Here is a 23,723-nt window from a genome sequence, read left to right on the forward strand (position 1 = left end):
AAAGAAACATTTTTTCTGAGATGATTCTTGAATAAATTAACTTAATTTTGGGTATTTTGATTTCCAAAAAATTTTAAACGTTCTTTAACGGACACCTGAAATTTTCAGACGAACTTTTTTTCAAAAATTTTAAATTTGAGAAAATTTTGCTGATTTAGGGAAAACTGGAAATTTAACCAGCTCTCTGCATTTAGTCAGTATTTAACGCTACTATGAACTAGTAAATTTTAATGAAGCCAAACAGACCTCTTTTGAAAATTGCAATTTTTGAAAAAAAATAAGAATTTCTTTTAAGACTCAAAAGCACTATTTTTTATTTTCTCACTATTAAATTTTCATAAATTTTCTCACCACGGAAGCAATTAATTTCCTATGCTAAAAAAAGAGGGCGAAAATTGGATTTTGGGGCACTTTTGGTCAGAAAAACATGGGAAAAATAGGTCGGTTACGGTTAACTTTACATGAAATTTCATTTTTTTAAAATAAAAAATCACTATCATTCCACTTTAAATTATAAAATTATTTTAATATTATTTGTGTCCATGATTTATATTTCCTCTGTTACTTACAGGTTGCTACTCATTGACGTAAAGGAGTACAGCCCTGAGAAAACGTGCCAACTTACTTTTTCAACAACCTGCCCAAACGACTCAAAAACTATAAAAGTAGGTGAGCTTTTTCCCTTGTGAAGAATTTCGCAAGAAAATAAATTAATGCACGTTTAATTTTTGTACTAAAATTGTGACGATAAATTGTTAATTATATTGCGTTAACCTCTCTTGAAAGCAGAATAAGTTTTAATTTTTAATTTATTTCTAACGGAACAATTTTTTTTCAGCGTTCGTGATGGGCTGCAGCTGATTGAATTGCAAACCTGACAACATCAACGCAATAACCATCACTATGAAAAAGGAATCTCGCTACAAATGAGAGAAAATAATATAAGAACGACCCAAAATCAAAAGGAAATTTCTACAAAGGTAATTAAAAGAATTGCATTGATCGTTAATATTGATGCTAATAATACTAAAAAATTCATAGAGCGCTCGTGTTGTGACACTTCTTCGTCGGCCCCAACGCCACCGACCGCAACCCAGGACACCCAGGAGCCGTACTACTTGATAATTAATTAAGGAAGACCAGAAAAGTTAAAGTTTGGCAGACTATTGAATGTTAAAATTGTTCTGCACTGTTTAATTTTAAGCCATTTTATCTAGTAACTTTAAGGCTGGTTTTGTGAAAATAATTTAATAAATTCTTGAATTTTAATTACTTTTTTACAAAATTTGGAATTTATAAGGTAAATAAAATCACAAATTTTATTCATGCAGTCGAAGCGCTTTCGATTTATTCGCAATTAATATTGTATACATTTAATTGCAAACAAGCGGCAGGAAATGGCACATATAAACGCAAAATGAAGTTTTTCATCTATATACACACTTATCATCTATAATAATGAAAAGGAATGGTTCAAGTCTCATATTTCTCTCGTGAATTTATATACACAGAAATCAGGAATTTGAATTAGTCGACCTCCTCGATGGTAGGACCCTGGCCGCGGCCACCCTGACTGGCCTGCTGTCCGCACGACTGGAAGGGCTGGGGGCCTCCGCCCTGTTGCTGTTGCTGCTGGTACATCTTGCTCATGATGGGCATGCACTCCTTGTTGAGCTGCTCGTAGCGGTGCTCGAACTCCTCCTTGTCGGCCAGGTTGTTGTTATCGATCCAGCTCAGGGTCTCTTCCGCCAGCTTGGTCACCTTGTCCTTGTCCTCCTGAGACAGTTTGTCTGCGGCGTCCTGGACGGCCTGTTTGACCTGCAGGGCGTAGCCTTCGAGCTTGGCCTTGGCCTCGATGCGGGCCTTCTGCACCTCGTCCTCGGCCTTGTACTTCTCGGCGTCGGCGACCATGCGTTCGATCTCCTCCCTGGACAGCCGCCCTTTGTCGTTCTTGATGGTGATGTTCTTGCTGTTGCCCGAGCTCTCGTCCTTGGCCGAGACGTTGAGGATGCCGTTGGCGTCCAGGTCGAAGGTGACCACAATCTTCGGCACGCCCCTCGGAGCCGGAGGGATTCCGGTCAGGTCGAAGGTGCCCAGGAGGTTGTTGTCCTTGGTCATGTACCTTTCGCCTTCGAACACCTGGATCGTCACGGCGGGCTGGTTGTCCGAGTAGGTGGAGAACGTCTGCTGCTGCTTGCAAGGGATGCGGGTGTTCCTTTCGATGATCTTGGCCATCACCCCTCCGGCCGTCTCGATGCCCATCGACAGCGGCGCCACGTCCACCAGGAGCACGTCCTGGATCTGGCTGCTCTTGTCGCCGCTCAGGATGGCCGCTTGCACCGCCGCTCCGTAGGCGACGGCCTCGTCAGGGTTGATGGACAGGTTCAGGGTCTTGCCGTTGAAGAAGTCCTGCAGCAGTTTCTGGACCTTCGGGATCCTGGTCGAGCCTCCGACCAAGACGACGTCGTGGATTTGGTTTTTGTCCATTTTAGCGTCCTTCAGGGCCTGCTCCACGGGGACCAGGGTCGACCTGAACAGGTCGGAGCAGAGTTCTTCGAACCTGGCCCTCGAGATCTTGGTGTAGAAGTCGATGCCCTCGAAGAGCGAGTCGATTTCGAGACTGGCCTCAGAGCTGCTGCTCAGGGTGCGTTTTGCCCTTTCGCAGGCGGTGCGGAGCCTCCTCAGGGCCCTGGGGTTGCTGCTCAGGTCCTTCTTGTGCTTGCGTTTGAACTCCTCGATGAAGTGGCTGACCATCCGGTTGTCAAAGTCCTCACCGCCCAGGTGAGTGTCTCCCGCAGTTGACTTGACCTCGAACAGGGACCCTTCGTCGATGGTCAGGATGCTGACGTCAAAGGTACCGCCTCCAAGGTCGAAAATGAGGACGTTCTTCTCGCCTTTAAGGTTCTTATCCAAGCCGTACGCCAGGGCAGCGGCCGTTGGTTCGTTAATGATCCTCAGGACGTTCAAACCTGCGATGGCGCCGGCGTCCTTTGTCGCCTGGCGCTGAGCGTCGTTGAAGTACGCAGGAACAGTGATGACGGCGTCCTTAATGGTGGTGCCCAGGTACGCCTCGGCCGTCTCCTTCATCTTGGTCAGGACCATCGAGCTGATTTCCTCAGGGTTGAAGCGTTTCTCCTCGCCCTTGAACTCCACCTGCAGCTTGGGCTTCGTGTTCTCGCTGACGACCTTGAAGGGCCAGTGCTTCATGTCCGCCTGGATCTTGGGGTCATCGAACTTGCGTCCGATCAGGCGTTTCGCGTCGAAGACTGTGTTTTTCGGGTTCATCGCCACCTGGAATGACAAGAATTCGGACTTGTAAGCATCTCGAAACTTCCAGAAATTTAAAGAATGTTCTGGACAAATCGTTTTTGTCTAGAAAATTCTTATGTAGAGCATGGAAATTAAATAAATGTCGATTTTAAAACAAAATTTCAGCCTACCTGGTTCTTAGCGGCGTCTCCGATCAACCTTTCGGTGTCCGTGAACGCCACATAGCTGGGGGTGGTGTGGTTGCCCTGGTCATTGGCGATGATTTCCACCTTTCCGTTCTGCCAGACGCCCACGCAGGAGTAGGTGGTGCCCAGGTCAATACCAATTGCTGGTGCCTTCATGTTGCTGCTGTTTTCTGTTCTCTTCAGCGACTGTAAATAAAGACTTGGATGAGCGCTGTGGCTGTGTAACTCTCTGCGTCTGCTTCTCGTGTGCTTGTCTGTGAGTGACTAATGCCGAACGTGGGCCTGCCGCGCTTATATACGGTTTGAATATTACCGCCTAGAAAGATCACGAAAGATCTGGAAAGAAGGCCAATCGGAGCGATCCTATTGGCCGAGACCAGCCGAGACCGACTGACGTCACGAAGGAGGCGGCGCTTGTTTACGGATTTTGCGGCAAAGAAATTTCCAGAATAGACATGGTCAAAATTTTTAAGGCATCGCGATATTTTCGATGTCGATGTTTTCAAAAAATATCGATAAATATCGATATTTATCGTGCAAAAAAAAATATCGCCGGAAAATATCGTCGATATTTTTTAAAAAAGGCGCTTCCGTCCAAAATTGTAACCAAGGCTACAAACTAACGAAAATCAGCCGCAAAGTTACGCCCCCACCCGCAACTAAAACTAACAAACTAAGCAATCATGCTTGCGTTCTCAATTCTTCCTATATACAACCAAGTCAACTAAGAACAACTTATTTAACTAAATAAGTTTCATCTCTCTCCAAGAATAACAAACGAAATTCACGATTCACGTATTCACAAAATGTATACACAGAAAGGAAAATTGACCCCTGTGGAGAGAGAAATTTCTGCGAACTTAACAAGAGAGCAAGTGAAACTTTGCTTTGAAAAAGTCGACAGTCTTCACAAAAAGTGCATATTTTGCGGTAAAACCTACAAAACAAACGGGAATACCACGAACGAGAAGACTCACTTGTTGTCGAAGCACAAAGAGGTCCTTCTCTCACACGTCCGCAAGGTCAAGAAACAAAATGTAAGTTGATTTAAAAGAGTTTTGAAACCTAATAATTCTCCAAACAAAACAAATTTAAAAAGCTTAAATAAATTCGTCTAAAAAAGCTTCTGAAACATATAAATGTGTTTAATTTATCTTTTAATGACTGCTGGATGGTTTGAATCGTTAAAAATATCACGAGTAGAGTAATAATTGAATTATATTTACATTAAAAAATGCATCCTAGGAACTCAAAAAGATATAATTAGAAAATTTATTAGTAATTACTAAAAGTACCGAATTTTTTTGTACTTCCAGTCCAATGATCTACCATCTACCAGCAGTGCCTCGCAAGGAGAAAGCCAACAACAAGAATTATTGATTAGTAACGAAGATGCATGTGCAAAAGCAGGTGAAGCTCAACCAACAAAGAAAAAGAGAACGATGGATGAATTTGTACCTAGTACAAATATGAAGGGACCATCAACTTGTATCAAAAAGCAAATTTCTTTAGAGGAAGCCGTCAAAAACGCCAGAAAAAATTGTACGTAAAATATGCTTCTTTTTTACAATTTAGGCGTCATCCGTAAATATTTTTCAGTTTCAGGCCAACAATCATCTCAGGTTTTGAGAAACGGATTGATCCGTTTTCTTTGCAAACTAGGCGTGCCCTTGTGTTTGGTTACAAAGGAGGATTTGGAAGCGCTTTCTCATCCAGCATATTTAGGAATCGAACCATTTGATAATGTAAGCATGAATATTTTTCGTAATTTTACGGGTATAAAACAAGTTAAATGTTATAGCCTGCCAGCAATGAACTGAATGAAATCGCCACCACCTTGAAATGTGAAATTTCGAGTAGAGTGATTGAGGCAGGTACTTGGGCAGCTGATTTCCAAGTATGGCATCTCAACAGAGACAAAGTAGTCGCTGCTCTAGTTGTGCATTACTATGGTTTGTTTACTTTTTAAATTATTAAAATTTCAGAAAATGTAATATTGACTCTTTTTAGATTACTCAAAGGATGGAATGCAGTCAGCAGTTCTGTGGGCCATGGTTGAGTCGACTCAGACAATTACCAACAGCCCTGAAATCATGAGCATGAAGTTGAAACACGACATCGAAGACATGGGGATCTCATGGAAAAATTTACGTTGCGTGTTAAATCAGTCAGATCTTTCCACCAAAGTCATGAAGCCCCTACTTCCAACTGGTGCTCGAATGTATGACTGTGCTTTGTCACTGACTGACAGGATTATCTCACATTCGATGTCCTTGGAGACTGTCCAACAGCTTAAATCTAAGCTCAAGCGTTTGCATGAAGTCGCCAGAAAGCACGAATCATCGTTCATTTTAGTGGCGAAGAAAGCAAACTCATTTGAAGAGGCTAGAAATTTTTTGGTAGCCAGAAGCTCTCAAGATATCCTTGAGCATTTTGTGCATTGCTCAAAATTGATGAATGATTTTCTCACTTTGCCAGAAATCTCAAGAGAAAATTTAAGTCTCAACCACCAAGATATTGCTTGTTCCAGGGAAATTGAATCTCTGCTGAGTGTGATGAAGTCAGCAACAAGAAAGATTGACTCAAACACACAATTCCTCGCCTCACAAACCGCACCATACATTTTCATGACTCTGGAGAAGTTAAAAAGAACCATAATTTTAACTGGTTCAGCAATGACAATGAAGAGAGACTTAATTCAACAGCTCGAAGCATGGAAATCTACTAGAGGTGATGAGGAGCCCTTCGTCAGCTGCCAAATATTTGATCCGCGTTACAAAACAATGTGCATTGGTAGCCCAGAGAACCCATTCATCTTGATGAATGCGACCAACGCTTTAAAAGGAAAATTGAAGTCTTTTGTGTCTGACAAAATTAATTCTGACAAAAAAAGACAACATGCTCTAGTCAGCAATGCTGCACAACCTGAAGGGAGAGAAGAGTTAATAAGCAGTGAAGAAGATGATCCTACTCCAGAAGACGTTTTTGACTTTCGAGCCTACACAAATACATTCCAGACTCAAACTAGAGCATCTGCTGTGAATCCTGAGGACAAGGAAATAAACTTGTTCTTGAACTACGTCAAGGATCCTACGTTGGAAAGCGAAGACCTTGACGTGTTCAAATTTTGGAAGAAGAGGGCTGGAGTTGAAAAATATTTGAGCATATTTGGTGTTAGTTGTCTTGCGGTACCAGGAAAGCGTGTACTCAAAATTTCAAAATGTTTACATTCAAGAATGATTGAAGAAAAAGAAATTGAAAGTGTGTTGATTTGTGCTTCTGCACCAAATAACTTGTGGAATTATTAAAAAATAAAAAACTTTAATATTAATCTTGCGTGATTTCATTTATGTCTATCATTTAAATTGAGATTATTTAAATTGTTTCAAAATAAAATTTTGGTTGGTCCTTTACCAAATTTGAACGCGGTGTATTTTATATTCGAAATTGAAATTCCTAAAATAATTATTATATTTGATTTTGAAATTAAAGTTAAATTGGTTAATGCATTATGTAAAATATAACTGGGTTTGATTTTACTTTTTGTCAAATTTTGATTGGAATTGATTTCAATATTTTGTCAAATGAAAATTGAAGTTACTAGATTTAATATTAAAAACACCAGATACATTTTTATTTCTACCACTTACATCCTAAAAATACATACTATGTAGACCTAAATACAAGCTTAATAATTGTTACGAGTAATCAATTTTTAATTCCAATCAAGGAGCAATTCCAGGCGAATATGGAGATCGATTTGACAGGATTTTTGCATTCAAATATTAAGCTGACAATTAATTTATTTTCTTTGATTGTGCTTGTTAATAAGTGGTTTTTTTATTTTTTGATATGAAGAAAAAATAGGGAAAGCACCTGAGCTCAAGCCAAGCCTTTGAGTTTCACCATCTGTTAAGTAATTTATATCAGTTTAATTAGGTGTCACCTTAAAATTACTCACAAAATTTCAATTATAATCGTCCTCCAAAGTTAGCCTGGATATATTTTAGAATTTACAATCAGTCCACATTTTACGGGCTGATAATTTTCCAATGTTTTTTGTCAAGACATTTTAAAAATACGAGAATGTCAACATTTTTCTTCGTCAAACGCGCTCTTTTTTTTACTGCAATTAGATTTAAAGCAGAGACAGCTCGCTCTGATGCTGTTGATGAGGCTGGAATCAATAGAGCCCTCAAAGCTATTTTGCTTAGAAATGGAGAAAAGCCTTCGATCCTGTTTTGCCAATATTGAATTGGATTTGCATCAAAATCTTCAGTAGGACAGTTCAGATAGTGTTTTAGCTCTCTATCATAAGAAGTACTCCATGCTTCAATTTTCTCCTTAATCTGCTGCACCAAATAGGGCTGGAAAATACTCCCATCCTATAAAATCATAAATTATATTTGATAATATGTTTAATTATTCTAATTGTGGTACCATCAGAGAAGCATCGAGTGAATCATCCGATTTTGATCTTTCTTCCTTCAACAATGAGTTCACGATTTCAACAGCTTTAGCGTTTGCTGAAACATCTAAATGGTCAGACCTATATCGGGGATCAAGAAGAGTAGCTTTGATATGGATTCTGCTCAAATGCAATTCATTTAACAGAGCCTGGAGTTGTTTAATCAAACTATCTTTCATGGCTTTTCCTTCTTGAGTTTTAGCAGCAAAATTACCCATTTTGTACATGGCGTACTTAAGGCCTGGAATAACCAGGTTGACTGAAATGAATTAACAAAATTTAATAAGATATCAAATTAATCTTAATTTTACAAATTTACCAGTCGGGTATTTTTCACCGGAATACATCGAGGTCAACTCATACATCACAGCTGTGATGCCAATGTAGTCTTGCAAATGAGTTACTTCATCCTCGTTTAAGTTTTCGTGATCGGCGTCATCCTCAAGTGCTTTGTTTACATAGCATTCCATGTCAAGGTAAGATTTTGCCGAAAGGTACTCGCTATTCCAGCGAGGTTTGATAGCCCTTTTTAGGTAAGTTATGTTGCTGGGGAGGACTCCACATTCCTCTTGAGAATTGCGAAGTTTGTCCATAGCCAACGTGCTGTGCTTGAAGTAGGTCACTAACTTGTGCAGTTTTTCAAAAGTTGACGAAAGCTCTTTTGAATCTTTTAGAGATCTCTTAACAATGTTGTGGATTGTATGATTTATGCAGACGATGTGTTGATCTTTGCCCACCAGCATCCTCATAGCTTTAACCATGTTGGCACCTCCATCAGTCACGGCACCAACTATTTGTTTTGTTTTCAGGCCAAAGTCTTCAATTATGAGGCACAACTGGCTGTAAATCTCATCAGCTGTGTGTCTGCAGTTCAATTGCCGTGCTGCGAGGGTGACAGAGTCAATCGTTGATTCAGCTTTTTTTAAATAAAGAATATTAGTCACGATTTCACTTATTTAATGGCGTGATACACTTTATTACCAATATAATGTGCTGTCATCACAAGGTAGCCCATTGTTGTGGTGGTTACTGTGGCTATATCTGCAGTTACGACCACTTCCTTATTCCTTAAAACTGTTCCTACTAATATCCGAGCCTTCAAGCCAAGATTGAGGATCATTCTAGTAAGCTATAAACATTGATTATTTTAAAATCAATAATTAAAAAATAAAAACAAACCGATTTAGAACTTGGAGGTAGGTACGCTGGGTCAATGACTTCTCGTAAGAGGTTAACAAATCCCCATTTATTCACTTCGTGAAGCGAGTGACCCTCCGATGCTATGAAAACCGCAAGCTTTTCCGCAACTCTTCTGTGTTTTAAGCTTCCTATATGTATGGGAGGATAAATAATAAAATCAGATTTTAACCAGTAATTCGTACCAATAGAGCCTCTAGTTTTGTAGTACTTTCCTCTGATTCTTTTTACAGGTACACCAAGCCGCCGTTTATTTTTGCGGGTTTTCTTTTGGACAGAAACCCTGGACATCTTACTCCGTATATTAAAACACGTTATGATAAGTGAGAACCGCGTGGAGTTATCTTATTCCGCTTGAAATGTGTGCTTCGTGTTCAGTCATTTAGTTTAGTGTTTGTTTACTTTTATGTGTTTTGTTATTGTTATATGTCAAAACAGTTTTGCCACCTAAACCCTAGTAGGTGTTGGTTATTGATCATAGAGGAAATACAATAGCATGGTTGACGGCGATTGGTAATTCTGACTTTAGGGGTGGGCGGATCCGCGGATGGGCGATGGGCTGTTCGGCTGTTGGTAGTTCGTATCGTATTTTGGTTGTACGGGAGTATGTTCGTTCTGGTTTTTAAATTATAATTTTATTTCTTATGGCCAGCAGCCTAGATCAACAAAAAACGCGGCACAAGCAATTGACATAGAATGCTAACACGGTTTAAAAAAAATCGCACAAAAATCGCGAAAAATCATCGATAATTATCGTTTTTGTAAAAAAAATCGATAATATCGTGCCGAAAAAATATCGATTTTAAATATCGATATTTTTTTGGCCATGACTATTCCAGAATGACATTTATCCCGTTATATTCACGAATGTTCCAGAACGTACTTAAATAGAACAGTTAATTAACGGCCAAATGAGTTATTATTTCACGATTTGAAAAAATTCTCGAGAAAATTCATGCAGTTTTAAGATGATCGACGCGTTTTCATTAGAATTTGGATAATAATTCGCCGCGAATTTTGGGAATTTTGCTGATTTAATGCCGAATTCTTTTTCCTGTGCAACTTACAGGAGTTCAAATTCAAATTAAATAGATTTATGTCGTTACAACCCAGTACAATCTTGAAAATTCTTGATTGCAATTCCGTTTTGCAGTTAAAAATTCAAAATTCTTTGCTCTTGTTACATAAAATGTAAAATTCTTGCTTGTAGAAAAGCCGTTTAATGAATTAGAACAGCTATAATTACCGGCAGAATTGTTAAGAATTATTTCCAGAGTTGGAGGAATTAAAATTCTTTGAGAGTAAATGATATTTTTGTGAATTTTTAACAAATTAATCATGGTGTTGGACTGGGTTGACTCAGCAGCTCAACGGAACTGAAGAATTCTGGAAAATTCGCTGCGAAACGTTCTGATTTTTATAAATCGTAATAGATTCAGGTTCCAAGGCGTGAAATCCAGCTAAAAATGTTTAAAAATTCCTGATTTCGAATTTTAAAAAAATTCTTTGCTCTTTTCTAACTCAATTTTTGAATTAAAAGAAACTTCTTACTTGTTTACAAAAGCCATTTATTATTTTTAGTCTCTCCAAACAACTTCAACCTCGTCTGTCCGATACCTGGAACCAATAAATTTCAAAATAAAAAATCTGATAAACAATTCTCGGCATTTTGTCTCTTACCTTTGAGTAATGAACGTGTCTTCCCACCTGGTGGTGACATTGGCCCTGAACATCTCGTAGCCGGCCTGGGCGATCATGGCCCCGTTGTCGATGCAGAACCGTTCGTCCGTGGCGAACATGGTCGCGCCTCTTTCCTCGCACATCGTCTTCATCATCGCCTGCAGACGTTCGTTGCACCCGACGCCGCCCACGATCAACGCTTCCGAAGATTCGCAATGGGCCATCGCTCGCTCTGAAATAGAATTATAGATTATTTTTTTTATTCTCTTGGTAACAAGGATAATACCATAAAAATTGGCTTGTTTTACACAAAAAGGTAGCGTTAGTAAATTTCTGGAAAATTCCAGACGGAGCGCATTGTGCATCGCTGCCAATTTTCTTGGAAAATTTTTAAGTAAAATTGTTTATTTATCTTAAATGTTGAAAGCAAAATTAAGAATTTTGGCAGATGCAGATTTTTATTTTATTTTTTAATTTTATCGGAGTTTTCTAAAAATTACCCTGCGTTTGAGATTAAAAATAGGGAGAACATATTTGTCATTGTAAATACAAACATTAACTAATCAAAATTAAAATTCTATAGAATTTTTGAAGCTTCAACAAATGAAAACTAAATTTATTGGAACTGATAAATAATTTAAAACAATTAAATTGTGTTAACAAAGCAATAATTAAGGTTGAACCTAAAATTCTAGAAGTTTCAGCCACGTAAAAATGTTTCATTAATTTTAATGGAGATAAACGGCTCGAAAATTCAATTTCTGTCCTGTTGAAAAATAATATTGGTGATTTCTAAGTTAAATTGTTGTTATCAATCGTCTTAACAACCATATATTGCATGTATTTAAATGTTGTTTACAAATTTGAATTTTCACGGAAAATATAACAGTTTTGGCTAGTATAAATATTTAATTGTGATTAATTTAATCCATTTTTTTAGGATTTTTTTTATTTTTAAAATAGGGAGAACATTATTTACTTTGGTAAATAAAAATTAAGCTATTCAGAATTAAAATTCTATTGAATTTTTGAAGCTTTAATGAATGTTAACTTAATTTATTTGAGCTGATCAAAGATTAAAAAAATATTTTGTACAAAAAACTAAAATTTCTGCCGGTTTCAATATTTAATTAATTTAAACGGAGAAGAACGGCGTGTTAATTTAATTTCTGTTTATCCAGCTGTTGAAAAATAATATTGGTAAATTGTTTTGGTCGATTGTCTCATCTTGAACGACCTAATTTAAGCATTTAATTTTAATGTTGGTTGCAAATTTGAATTATTGACAGAAAATATAGCAGTTTTGGCTAGAATACATAAATTCTTTTGATGTATTTAATTTTTTACGAAGGTTTAAAAATGTAAAATAGGGAGAACATTAATTATTTTGGTAAATAAAAATTTAGCTATTCAGAATTAAAATTCTATTGAATTTTGGAAGCTTAAATGAATGTAAACTAAATTTTTTTGAGCTGATTATAATAATTTACAACAATTAAAGTATACTAAACAGCAACACTCAAGAGTAAACATAAAATTCTAGAAATTTCAACCAAATAAAATTGTTTAAATAATTTTAGCGGAGATGAACGGCTTTTTAATTTAATTTCTGTAGTTTCAGCTGTTGAAAAAAAATTAATGGTAATTTTTAAGCTTAATTGTTTTTTACTGTATGTATCATTTTTGGTTGCAAATTAAATTTTTCACGGTAAATAGAGTAGTTCTGGCCGGTTTAAATATTTTAATTAGATTTATTTTTAAATTTATCAGAGGTTTCTATTTTAGAATATAAAAATGGGGAGAAAATATTACTTTTTTTTGTAAATAAAAATATTAAATATTCAAAATAAAAATTACATTAAATTTTACAGCTTCAACGAATGAAAATTGAATATATTTGAGCTGATTATAATTATTTGAATTAAATGGAGCTAAAACAGCAACTTTCAGGAATAAACCAAACAATTCTAGAAATTAGATACAAATAAAAATGCTAAATTACTTTTGTCTGATTTGATCGGCTTGTTAATTTAATTTTTGTAGTTTAAGCTATTGAAAAAAAAATGATTATTGGTAATTTCTAAGTTAAATTCTTTTTCAACAACCAAATTACAGCACTTTTGTACACATTAGTTACTAATTTGAATTTTCACGGCAATTGGAGCAGTTTTGGCTGGTATAAATATCTAAATTTGATTGATTGATTATTTTAATTTATTTTTAACAGAGATAAACAGCTTGTTAATTTAATTTCTGTCCTTCCAGCTGTTGAAAAAAAATAATATTGATAATTTTAAAGTCAATTTGTTTTTCTAACGAACTAATTTAAGCACTTTATTGAAATGTTGGTAGCAAATTTGAATTTTAACGTAAAATAGAGCAGTTTTGGCTAATACAAATATTTAATTTTGATTATTTTTTTAAAGGAAGTTTCTAAAAATTACCTTGTTTTGTAAATAAAAATTTAGCAACTCAAAATAACAATTACATTGAATTTTTGAAGCTTCAAGGAATGAAAACTGAATTTATTGGAGCTGATTAATGTTTTAAAACAATCAAAATATTGTGCTAAAACAACGACACTCACGGTTGCACCTAAAAAATCTTAAGTTTCAGCCAAATAAAAATGTTTAAATCATTTTAACAGAGATGAAAGGCTTGTTAACTTAATTTCTGTAGTTACAGCTGTTGAAAAAATAATATCGGTAATTTTTAAGTTAAATTGTTTTTAATGACCTAATATAAGCACTCTTCAGCTTCATTGATTTAAAACTGAAATTATTTGAGCTGATCATAATTTAAAATAACTTAATTGAGCTAAAACAGTAACTTTCAAGAATTAGCCAAATAATTCTAGAAATTTCAACAAATAATAAATTTAAATTACTTTTGACCAATTTGAACAGCTTGTTGATTTAATTTCTGTCCTTCCAGCTGTTAAAAAATAATATTAAACGCTGATAAAGCATATTTTTTTAATTTTCTGGCTTTAGATAATTCCAAAAAATTGGGTTGAGCGAGTTGCTGATTGCTAATAAACTCTTGGTTGAAAATAATTAATAAATTCTCTCACAAAAACTTTCGGTCAGATGAATTTAATGCGAAAGAATTAAATTAAAAGTTCTAAAAATGGCCAACAGTTGAATAAAAAAAATCCATCTCCTGCCAACCCTGAAAACCAACCTGTTGTTTCGACTAGCATGGCAAAAACAGTTTCCTGCAGCGAATAACACAAATCCTCTGCAGTATATTCTCCAGCCTCGATCAGCTTCGGCGCTTGCTTCTCGATGTGCGAGAGGAGGCCGGAAAAAGAGACGTCCATGCCCTTGACCACGTACGGCAGCTGGTAAAACCGCTTTCCCCTGCACACATTTATTAATTTCAATCCTAAACTGTCATTTTAATACTTTTTGGCCGCTTGCTCGATGTTATAGCCAGGACTAGGGTCGTTGGACAGTTTAAGCACCCTGGCAAACCTGTCCAAGCAGTTTCCGACGGCGATGTCGATGGTTTCGCCGAAAATTCTGTACCTCCTCTCAGAATACGCTATAACCTTTGGTTTAAATATAAATTAAACGCCATTAAATGGTGATTTAATGGAAAATTACCTGAGTATTTCCGCCACTGACGTAGAGCACGGTTGGATTGTTGCTTTTTGTGATTAGCCGGCCCATTTCAATGTCTGGAAAAATTTAATTAGTGTTTGCATATCTAAATATGAACGAAAACTCACGACCAATGCAGTGGTTGACACCTATGATGGGTTTATTCCACAGCTGGGCCAACGTCCGGGACACGACCGCGACACCGACTAGTGGGGCGCCCATTCCTGGGCCTTTTGTGTAGCAAATCACGTCGATTTCCTCAGGTTTTATCTGCAGAAAACAATTATTAGTTTAAAAAATTAAAATTTAGTTAGGTTTTGATTCACGTCAGCCTCCTTTAGCGCTAATTTAATGAGCGGAATGATATTTTCTCTGTGGTGTTTGGCGGTCTCTCTAGGAAGGAAACCTGAAATTAATCGAATTAAAACCATCAGCCGAGTTTTAATTCATTTTATATTACCTTCTCCAGGTGGGGTAATGTACGTTCTTCTGGGATTGGCGAGGACGACGCCGTCCTTCATCACGCCGACGCCGATTTTATTGGCACTGCCTTCTAATCCTAGCGCAATCACCATTTTTTCAGTTTCAGAATCAGAAATCTTGTTAAAGCGGCTGGAAAGATGTAAACAAACACCAACACATGGCCAAGCAGGGAAACACTCTGGTGGCGACAACCGGAACTACGAAATTATGTAATCTAAAATCAGTGCGTTTCGCGACGTTTGAGGCGAAGAATATTTTCCGCCTAAATCCCCAGAAGGAAAAAAGGCGAAATAAACATTTGACACCGGTTGGAATGCTGGAAAATCTGTTTTTCATCAAGAATTTCTAAATCAAATGCGTAATGCATCGTAGTTCAGATCACCGCCATTAGGTGGCAGGAGCGAGCATTTACGGTAGGGCATGTTTACGTCGATGCGCCCTCTAGGGATAGCAACAGAGCCAGCGCCGACCAATGAGCGCACGTTTCGGTCTCTGCTGAGCCAATGAGCGCGCGTCTCTACGGCCCGCTACCAGCTAGTGCGCTCAGGGTCAAATCACATTTTGCTGGCACACGATAGAAACAAGTCGAATACGGCTGGTCGGCCATATTGCTGTTCGCGCCGTGCTGCGAGTCGCCCGAACCGTCGCCACAGCGGGATACACATGTCAGTGGAGTGAGTGGTGAGTGTCCGCGAGTGACCAGGTCGCGTCCGAGTGCCGTGTTAGTGCGCCGAGCGCGAATCCAGCCGAAATCGCAGGCGTCGCGGGCGCCGTGGAAGCAGCCGCCGCCGCCGTCGCCGCAGAAGCAAGCGCAAGCAGCAGCCCTCAAGGCCTTGGCATTTTCTTGCGTCGCTCGCTCGGATTCAGTGATCGGCCCTACCGAAATGGATGTGTGAATCGCCGAGTTGTGCGCCCCGCATTATGCCGAATTCGACACCCTCTCGAGCAGGTAGGTCCTTTCGGCTTTTAGCCCTGCGCTCGTCGCCACAGCGGCGCCTCCCACTTTTATCCGCTCTCTGCCAGGGCAGCGGGGGCCTCCGCGGGGGCCGCACGCCCCCGAACACATTCGCACGCAGCCCCAGACCTGCCCCCGGCTGACACAAGAGGGTATCGGGTGTCCGTTCGGCCCCGAGGAAGGTGTCCCAAGGTAATTAATATGCCCGTACGCCGACACAATTATTACGTGTGTGTGTACACACACACACTCACTCACACACGGACACTGAGGATCGGGATTGGGCGGGACGCGGCCGGCGTTGCGGAATAGAATCACGGATTTTATTATAATTCGCGAATAACAACCCTCACGCCTGTTTAAAGCGCGGAAAGGGGCGGATAATAACCTCCAGAAGACCTTAAGAGACCTGGAAATGGAATTATCGGAAATTTTGGTATTTTTATTCGTTGGAAATCTTTAAAAATTCGAAAATTAGGGTAAAATGCAAATGTAATTACCCCCCACGTGCATGGAAAGCGACTAGAATGGACTGAGTGAGAGGGTAATGGCCGCCACCCCCATTTCGTGAAAGTAGGGGAGGACATTTAACGGACTCACCTGAGGTCGTTTCCCCTAGACGCTTTGATTTTCTCACTTTGAAAGAATTAAATCCAGAATTTTGACAAGTAAGGGGAAGTTTTTCAGGGCAATATTATTTTTCGGGCATTTAATCGTCTGTTGTTTGTTTTAATTCCATCTAACGATTAGATAAAATAATTTAATCACGTTACGAAATCGAAAAGTGCTTCGTGAGAATTAATTAGGCCTAATTAGAGCTGCGTGTGTGTGTCTGTCTCGAGTCTCGACACTCGGCTGGCCTGCGGTCTGCTTTCCGAGTTTCCGTTCCGAGCCCTGAGGAAAAGTGGGTGCGCGTCGAGTGGAAAAAATCGAAGCGGGCGAGTTGCGCGCGGCCGCGACGACGAAATTGTGCCAAGAGCGAGCGGTCCTTTGCAAATTTATGCCGGCCGGCCGGCCCCAACGTCTGCGGCGGCGGGAAAATCTGCAAGGGAGATGGACAGCGGTGCGAAACTGGGTTAGCAGCCACTTGGAAATTCGTAAATATTGCTATTATTGCAGCCCCACCGGCCACGTGAGTGCTCAAATCGAGTTTTCTAATTTATTTCCAGCTCAAGTCGGTGTTTTTGTTGTATTAATTTGGTTATTTGACTATTTACACCTGAAAAGCCTCCCCTCTCCTTTTAATTCCTGTCCTTAAACCCTTCTCTGAATCTCTGCGATGATTCGAATTATTATTAATGTATTTTCAAGGGATTCAATTAAATTTATTTAAATACCCTGAGTCCCCTCCCCTATTTTGAATTGAATATTTTATATAAATTCAATAATTTTAACCATTTCGAACCCGGAATTAGATCAAAGGCTGGAGCCCATCCACCTATCCTAACAAAGTTAATGTTTGCTCAGGTGCATGTGTCAATTTAGGATTTGTTCCACCTGAAAACTCCCCTCTTCTTCTATTTCCGGTCCCTAAAACCAATCCTGGGATGATTCGAATTAATTATTTATCTGCATGGGTCTTTTTTATTAAAAAATAAAATTTATAAAAATACCCTGAGTAACCTCCCCTATTTTTTGTCAAATATTTTGAAAAAATCTAAATTTTTCGAATGATTTTTGATAGTATTTGAATTAATATTAAAATTATTAATATTAATTTAATACCCTGAGCTCCCTCCCCTAATTTAAATTTGAATTTTCATTAAATTGAACTAAATTAAACATTTAAAACGTGGATTTAGGTCAAAGGCTTGAGTCCACCCACCAATTGAAACAAATGTTTACTGATGAGGCGTTTTTAAAGCGACTCAGCTAATTGCATTGCAGATTTCCGACCGTCCCGAAATAATCTCAAATCCAGCATTAAATCTGGCGACAGAATAAAACGAAACAAGGGACCCTTTGTCCGTGTGACACAGGAACCGCACGTCAGGCGTTTAATTTCACTGCTGAGTGTAATCACAATCCGTTGCTGCGTATCTGAAACTTATTTCAAAAGGTGACGTCACACTGGAAGTATTTTCTATTTTCGATAAAGAATTTAATGGAGCGGCTCGTCGATTGATTTTTTCTTTTAAAAAAAATCGCCGAGCCGAATGAGGCGCAAAAAAGGAAAGTCAAGGCTGCCGTAAGAACGCGGCGGCAGCAGTTTGTTCGTTGCATAAGCCTCCGCCAACTGCCGAGAAATTCCATTATGCAAATTTCTCCGTGTATCTCTTTCGAATTTCGCGAGCAGAGAGAAAGAGCATGGCGCACTTCCTCTCTTGCCGCTAATTAAATCGGTGGAAATTAGCCGAGCGCGCCCACGGCCGCGAATTAAAGCCAGGCAAGCTAATCATCGACTTTTCCAAGGCGACTGCTGCGAAATTGCATTCTCGCCATCGCTCGATTACTATACTTATTGTTTTTCTTCCAATTGGAATTTCCAGCTGACTGTTTACTCGCTGGCCAGACTAAACAGACCGTTTTCGTCCAGATTAAAGGCTAAACAAGGAGAATAATTGATGCTCTGTCGACACATTTCGTAATGTGAACGAAACGACGGCTTGAAAAATAAATTCTAAGAGTTTTGAACCAAAAGATTTAATTTTTATCTCTTTTAGAACCTAAAATTTGGAGTTAAAAATTTTTCATGTCGTTTTTACTTAAGTTTTATTGAAATAAAAATTAATTTTCGAATAAAAACCTCGAAATAAATGCTGGAAATTTGTCTAAATGATGTCATTGATTTATTTAAAATATTTACCAACAAAAAATTATGACAAAAAAATCAGGAATAATTTTTTAACATTTTTAACGGCGAAGGAAGTAAAGAAATAAATATTTATCGCTGTTTGGAAACAAAAAGCGACGCGAATAATGAACAGCGGCGTTTACGTTTGCGGGAACAATGCGTGGCGCGCCGAAAATTCTTTCTCTTTCTTTCTTTCTTTCTTTCTTTCTTCGCGACTTTGGCACACAATGAGTTGCATCAGCGCACAAAACAGCGTGCTTGCCCAATAATTCGACGCCGATTGTTTCCTCTTCTCGCAGCCTAACGGCACCGATAAAACCGACTTTCCACCGGAAAAGCCGGGCACGTCGCCTGTGAATAGCTGCTGCCTCCCCTCCGCGCGAAAAAAAACTGCGTTCGCGAACCGGAAAGCTGAAAATCAAAATGAAGCAGGCGGGCAGGCAAGCACGACGATTGACACTCGAGCAGCAACGACAGGTGCACGCCGCCAGCGAAAATGGCTGCCAAGGCTCTTCATTTCTCAACCTTGCAATTTTTATTTGTAAATAAAATAGGAAAAAATAAATAAAAATTGCATATAATTTGGATTTTTAATTTACAATCAATTTTTAATTCTGAAAAATTTATTTCTGCCGGAAAATTGCTGAATTTAATTGGATTTTGCAGGAAAATTGCTTGAAAACAGCTCGTTTTGATTTATAATAATTTAGTTGAAGGCGCTGAAAATTTTTAAAATCTCAAATTCGCTGTCAGACTGAATTTTTAAATTAAAAATAATTTTTATAATTCCAAAAAGTTTATTTTTCAAGGAAAAATGCTTGAAAACAGCTGGTTTTTAGTTATGAAATATTATTTAAAAGTGCTAGAAAATTTTAAAATGCTGTCAGACCAAATTTTTAAATTTAAAACAATTTTTTTTATTTAAAAAAAAATATTTTTGCAGGAAATTGATTTATTAATAAATCATTTATAGGCACTGGAAATATTTAAAATGCTTTCAGACCGAATTTTTAAATTTAAAAATTATTTCTGCTAGAAAAAAATGTTTAAAAACGGCTGTTTTTAATTTATTAAAAATTATTTAAAGGTGTTAGAAAATTTTAAAATGCCGTCAGACAAATTTTTAATATAATAAATAATTTTTAATTCAAAAAATAATATTTGTGCAGGAAAATTGCTTGAAAACGGCTGTTTTTAATTTAAATAAAATCATTTTAAGGCGCTGGAAAATTTTAAAATCTAATATTTGCCTCCAGACTAAATAAATAAATTTCTCCTGACATTTTAGGATTTGATTTCTCTATCAGGAATTTTTTATTTGGCATTGCGGCTTCTGATTTCCTTCCAGCTGTGCTCGTTCGCTTTGTGCGTGTGCCGGTCGTCAAGCAAATCCGTGGGGTCGGCAACACGCACGTCACTCCTCCCGTATGTGTATTGTGTGTGCGGCGAGTGTTTGTTGTACGTAGGTACGTACGTATGTGTCGCCGCGGCTGCTCTACCTGGCCTGGCGAATGCAACGGGACTGCTGACGTCACGCCCGGCAGCATGCTCGCCGATCAAATGAAAAAAAAAGCCAGCAGCCATTCACGCACCGCGCTGCCTGCCAATTTTATTGTCGCTGCCTTTGATCGAAAATGATGGAAAATCTCGTGTGTGTGCGTGGCCAGATTTTTAGTTTTGTTTTTAATTAGCAGTTTTCCCCTGCGAAAAACTCGACTTCCGGACCCAGCAGAGCGTGAAAACTATACAATATCTTTTTTAAAAGATGCTTTTTGCACGTTTTTTGATGTTTTTATTAATTTAAAATTAATGCCAAGCTGGAAATGTTCTTTAAAAAATGTTCTGCTTAAGGATAATTCATAAATTTTGTATATCTGATAAAGAAAAATTCATATTTCGATCGATTAAAATTTTTAAAATCCTCCTTAAAGGAAATTTATATTTAAAAATTAAATTTTTAAATTTTATTTTGCGGAAAAATTAAAAAAAAAATGCTTGTGAATCCTCAAAATTTCATTCCAGCCTTTCAAAGGGTTTAAAAAATCGATATTAAAGCCTAATTAGGCTAATTTTGTTTCTGGAGGCGCCACTGAAGCTGGAACTAAAGCGCGGGAATTTTAAAATAGGGGTGTTTTTAAGGAGTTGACCAAAAACTCGGAAAACAAGGCATAATCCTGTAATTTAATCACAGAAACAATTTTTTTGTTCATAAATTACTGTTATAATTTATTAAATAAATCCTTTTACAACCGTAATTTAACAGAAATTAAAACATAAATCCTTGCCGAGTGTGCGAATTTCGTTCAGGCCGGGTGTGTGAGAAAGCGAAAGCAGTCGTGATACTTTATTTGACGGCAGAGTAATTTTGGACGCGCGTGGGCACGGGCTGAGCCTTTTTTTATTTCGCTGCGGCGTGTTTTGGTGTGCGATGGCGAGAGATAAGAAAGAGGTGGCATAACAACAATGCGTTGCCTCACGCAGGAAACGACAGTTCACTTGTCGCTTTTTCGCCGTAAAACCTATCTATCTGGAATCTGGATTCCCTGCTCGAGCCCCTAATTATTATGGCTGGCTGGCTGGCTGGCTGGCGTGCCTGGAATTAATCAAACTCGGGATTGATTCGGCTCCCGCGGGCCCACTGCATGATCAGTGCGTGCAATTCTCATCTCGACACACGCTACGCAGAAATATGGCGGCCGTGCCAATTACGCGGCTCCCCCGGGACGCCGGGCGTGCGAGCGCCTCCCAATTCAATTACCCCTGTTTTGCGTCACAAAAAATGACAATAAACAAACAGAATCCCCCGAAAAACACCTGGCAACTGCTAAAAATAGCCTTTTCATGCAGGAAAATTGGAAAATAATTTTTTCAAATTGTTTTATCAACTTCCACGAGAAGAAAATCTTTCCAAATTTTATTAGTTTTGTGAAAAAAAAATTTCTGAGGGAACCAAACAATTTTTTCTCAGCCTAATTTACAACAAAAATGGATAGAAATGAGGAAATATAAATTCTATTTGTTCATTTATTACCAAAAAAATAGTAAATAAATAATTTCCTTCAATTTAGTCTCAAAAGTTTTCCATTCTTGGAGCAAAAACGTGCCATCGGTGGTGGAAAAGAATCAGAGCATGGCTGCTTGGTATAGATGTGCATTAGAAGCCTCGGCGGGGGAGCCACCCCCGTTCCGCCCCGTCCACCCCCGCGCGCACATTGCATTAGCAGCCCAAGGCCGGCTCGTCAGCTTTTATTCGTCAGCGGTGAAATGAGAAAATGCAGCTGATGACTGTAGTGTGTCCGAAGCGTTTCCATGTTCGTTCGGTCGTTTGCCGGCGTCAGCAGAATGCACTCGGCCTCGCCACGAGGCTGTCGCTTTGTTGCGAAACGAGCCCTCGTTCGCACCAAACACCCCCGTGTCCCGTTTCCGCCATCTTATTCCTCTTGGAAATAAAGTTTGAAGAGAAGAAAATGAAATGCTAATCAAAGGAAGGAAGTTAATTAAGGCTCGCAGTTCCGATCCTCCTTTCAATTATTATTTTCTCTCTCTCTCGCGAATGTGATTATGACGGCCTAATGAATTGCGCGAATTAATTACGCGAACCACTGGCGTGGCACTGCTCCCTTTGGCTCTCGGCCGGCGTTTCCCGGCTGCACTTGAGAGCTAGCGCTGCTTGTCGTCGTCGCCCCTCTTTCTGTGCCAAGGCTCTGCTCCTTCGCGGCAACAACAACAACACTACTTCAATCTTTCCGACCTCCTAGATGCCGCCACTGGCGTTTCAAGCATTCTCAAAACCCTTAATCAAATAATTTCAGGCCTGTGAATGATTGAAAAATCGTTAAAACGGCTGATTTTGTGACTGGAGGCGCCACTGTAGCTTAAACTACAGCGCGGGAATTTTTAAAATGGGGTGAAAGTAAAGGAATTGCCTCTAGGAACCTGAAAAGGGGGCGTAACCATAAAGTCACTAGTAAACAGCAATAATAACATCAGTTATTAAATTTATCTGACGCCCTAGATGCCGCCACTGGCGTTTCAAACCTTCTCAAACCCTTTATCAAATAATTCCTGACCTGTGAAGCACAAAAAAACCGTGAAAACGGTTAATTTTGTGACTGGAGGCGCCACTGTAGCTTAAACTACAGCGCGGGAATTTTTAAAATGGGGTGTAGGTAAATTAGTTGCCTCTAAAAACCTTAAAAGGGGGCGTAACCATAAATTCACTAGGAAACAGTAATAATAACATCAGTTATTAAATTTATCTGACGCCCTAGATGCCGCCACTGGCGTTTCAAACCTTCTAAAACCCTTAATCAAATAATTCCTGACCTGTGAAGCACAAAAAACCGTGAAAACGGTTAATTTTGTGACTGGAGGCGCCACTGTAGCTTAAACTACAGCGCGGGAATTTTTAAAATGGGGTTAACGTAAAGGAGTTGCCTCTAGGAACCTGAAAAGGGGGTGTAACCCTATTGAATTCACTAGCAAACAGCTCTTAAAACATTAATAATTGAATTCATCTGAGGCCCTAGATGCCGCCACTGCCGTTTCAAACCTTTTCAAATCCTAAATCAATTAATTCCAGCCCTGTGAACAACAAAAAAATCGTTAAATCGGTTAATTTTGTACCTGGAGGCGCCACTGTAGCTTAAACTAAAGCGCGGGAATTTTGAAAATGGAGTTTAGGCAAAGGATTTACCCCAAGGGGGCGTAACCCGAAGGAATTCACAAATAAATAGCAGCTATTGAATTTATCTGACGTCATAAATGGCACCACCGGTATTTCTAACCTTCTCACCTTCTGAAACCCTGATATCGCTTTAAAGAATAAAATTCTAACTTCAAAAAATTCTTTCTGGAGGCGCCACTGGAGCGCGGGACTTTTGAAATTGGGGTGTGAGTAAAGGATTTAGCCATCAGAGGCGTAACCACGACTAAATGAGCTTGAAATTCAAGCACAGAACTAAAAAAATCTATTGTCACGCTCAAAAGCCCCAAATTGTAAAGTGCAATTTCGACGGTGGCGCCGTCTGTGCGCGAAATTAGCCCGAAATGTAGGCCGTTGGCTTAAGTGGGCCACGGCTTTGGA

The 23,723-nt window shown here is 38.8% G+C and overlaps 4 protein-coding genes and 1 long non-coding RNA gene across 10 annotated transcripts in view; 2 read left to right on the forward strand and 3 right to left on the reverse strand.

Annotated features, from left to right (window-relative positions):
• The first annotated feature begins 554 nt into the window (after positions 1-554).
• Positions 555-1,226, forward strand: LOC135934081 (uncharacterized). Its single transcript, XR_010574062.1, has 3 exons — positions 555-665; positions 839-980; positions 1,042-1,226. It is a non-coding gene; the product is annotated as an uncharacterized LOC135934081 (long non-coding RNA).
• Positions 1,227-1,415: 189 nt separating this feature from the next.
• On the reverse strand, positions 1,416-3,665 carry LOC135944131 (heat shock protein 70 B2-like). The gene is made up of 2 exons (XM_065490901.1): positions 3,441-3,665; positions 1,416-3,291 (listed from the first exon to the last, which is right to left on the reverse strand). The coding sequence occupies exons 1-2, from the start codon at positions 3,609-3,611 to the stop codon at positions 1,528-1,530; spliced, it is 1,935 nt and encodes a 644-aa protein (XP_065346973.1). The 5' UTR covers positions 3,612-3,665; the 3' UTR covers positions 1,416-1,527.
• Positions 3,666-7,062: 3,397 nt separating this feature from the next.
• LOC135948493 (uncharacterized) lies at positions 7,063-9,935 on the reverse strand. Of its 2 annotated transcripts, XM_065497801.1 has the most exons (6): positions 9,306-9,935; positions 9,103-9,251; positions 8,905-9,052; positions 8,243-8,839; positions 7,896-8,182; positions 7,063-7,840 (listed from the first exon to the last, which is right to left on the reverse strand). In XM_065497801.1, exons 1-6 carry the CDS (start codon positions 9,409-9,411, stop codon positions 7,487-7,489), a joined length of 1,641 nt encoding a protein of 546 aa, XP_065353873.1. In that variant the 5' UTR covers positions 9,412-9,935; the 3' UTR covers positions 7,063-7,486. The 2 variants fall into 2 exon arrangements, with proteins under 2 accessions (XP_065353873.1, XP_065353872.1); XM_065497800.1 differs by having other exon boundaries at positions 9,103-9,935.
• Positions 9,936-10,671: 736 nt separating this feature from the next.
• Positions 10,672-15,153, reverse strand: Tcs3 (Probable tRNA N6-adenosine threonylcarbamoyltransferase Tcs3). The gene is made up of 8 exons (XM_065476508.1): positions 14,866-15,153; positions 14,732-14,811; positions 14,534-14,675; positions 14,409-14,482; positions 14,208-14,353; positions 13,984-14,162; positions 10,801-11,032; positions 10,672-10,737 (listed from the first exon to the last, which is right to left on the reverse strand). Exons 1-8 carry the CDS (start codon positions 14,978-14,980, stop codon positions 10,698-10,700), a joined length of 1,008 nt encoding a protein of 335 aa, XP_065332580.1. The 5' UTR covers positions 14,981-15,153; the 3' UTR covers positions 10,672-10,697.
• A 292-nt stretch (positions 15,154-15,445) lies between these two features.
• tai (taiman) overlaps positions 15,446-23,723 on the forward strand; it is a 40,938-nt gene continuing 32,660 nt past the window's right edge. For all 5 annotated transcript variants that reach the window (XM_065476501.1, XM_065476505.1, XM_065476503.1 and 2 more), the window contains exon 1: positions 15,446-15,837. The gene's annotated coding sequence lies outside the window, so the exon portion shown is untranslated. The remainder of the gene's footprint in view (positions 15,838-23,723) is intronic.

Source organism: Cloeon dipterum, chromosome 1 (genome assembly GCF_949628265.1).
Source record: "Cloeon dipterum chromosome 1, ieCloDipt1.1, whole genome shotgun sequence".
In the NCBI taxonomy this organism is placed as follows: Eukaryota; Metazoa; Arthropoda; class Insecta; order Ephemeroptera; family Baetidae; genus Cloeon; species Cloeon dipterum.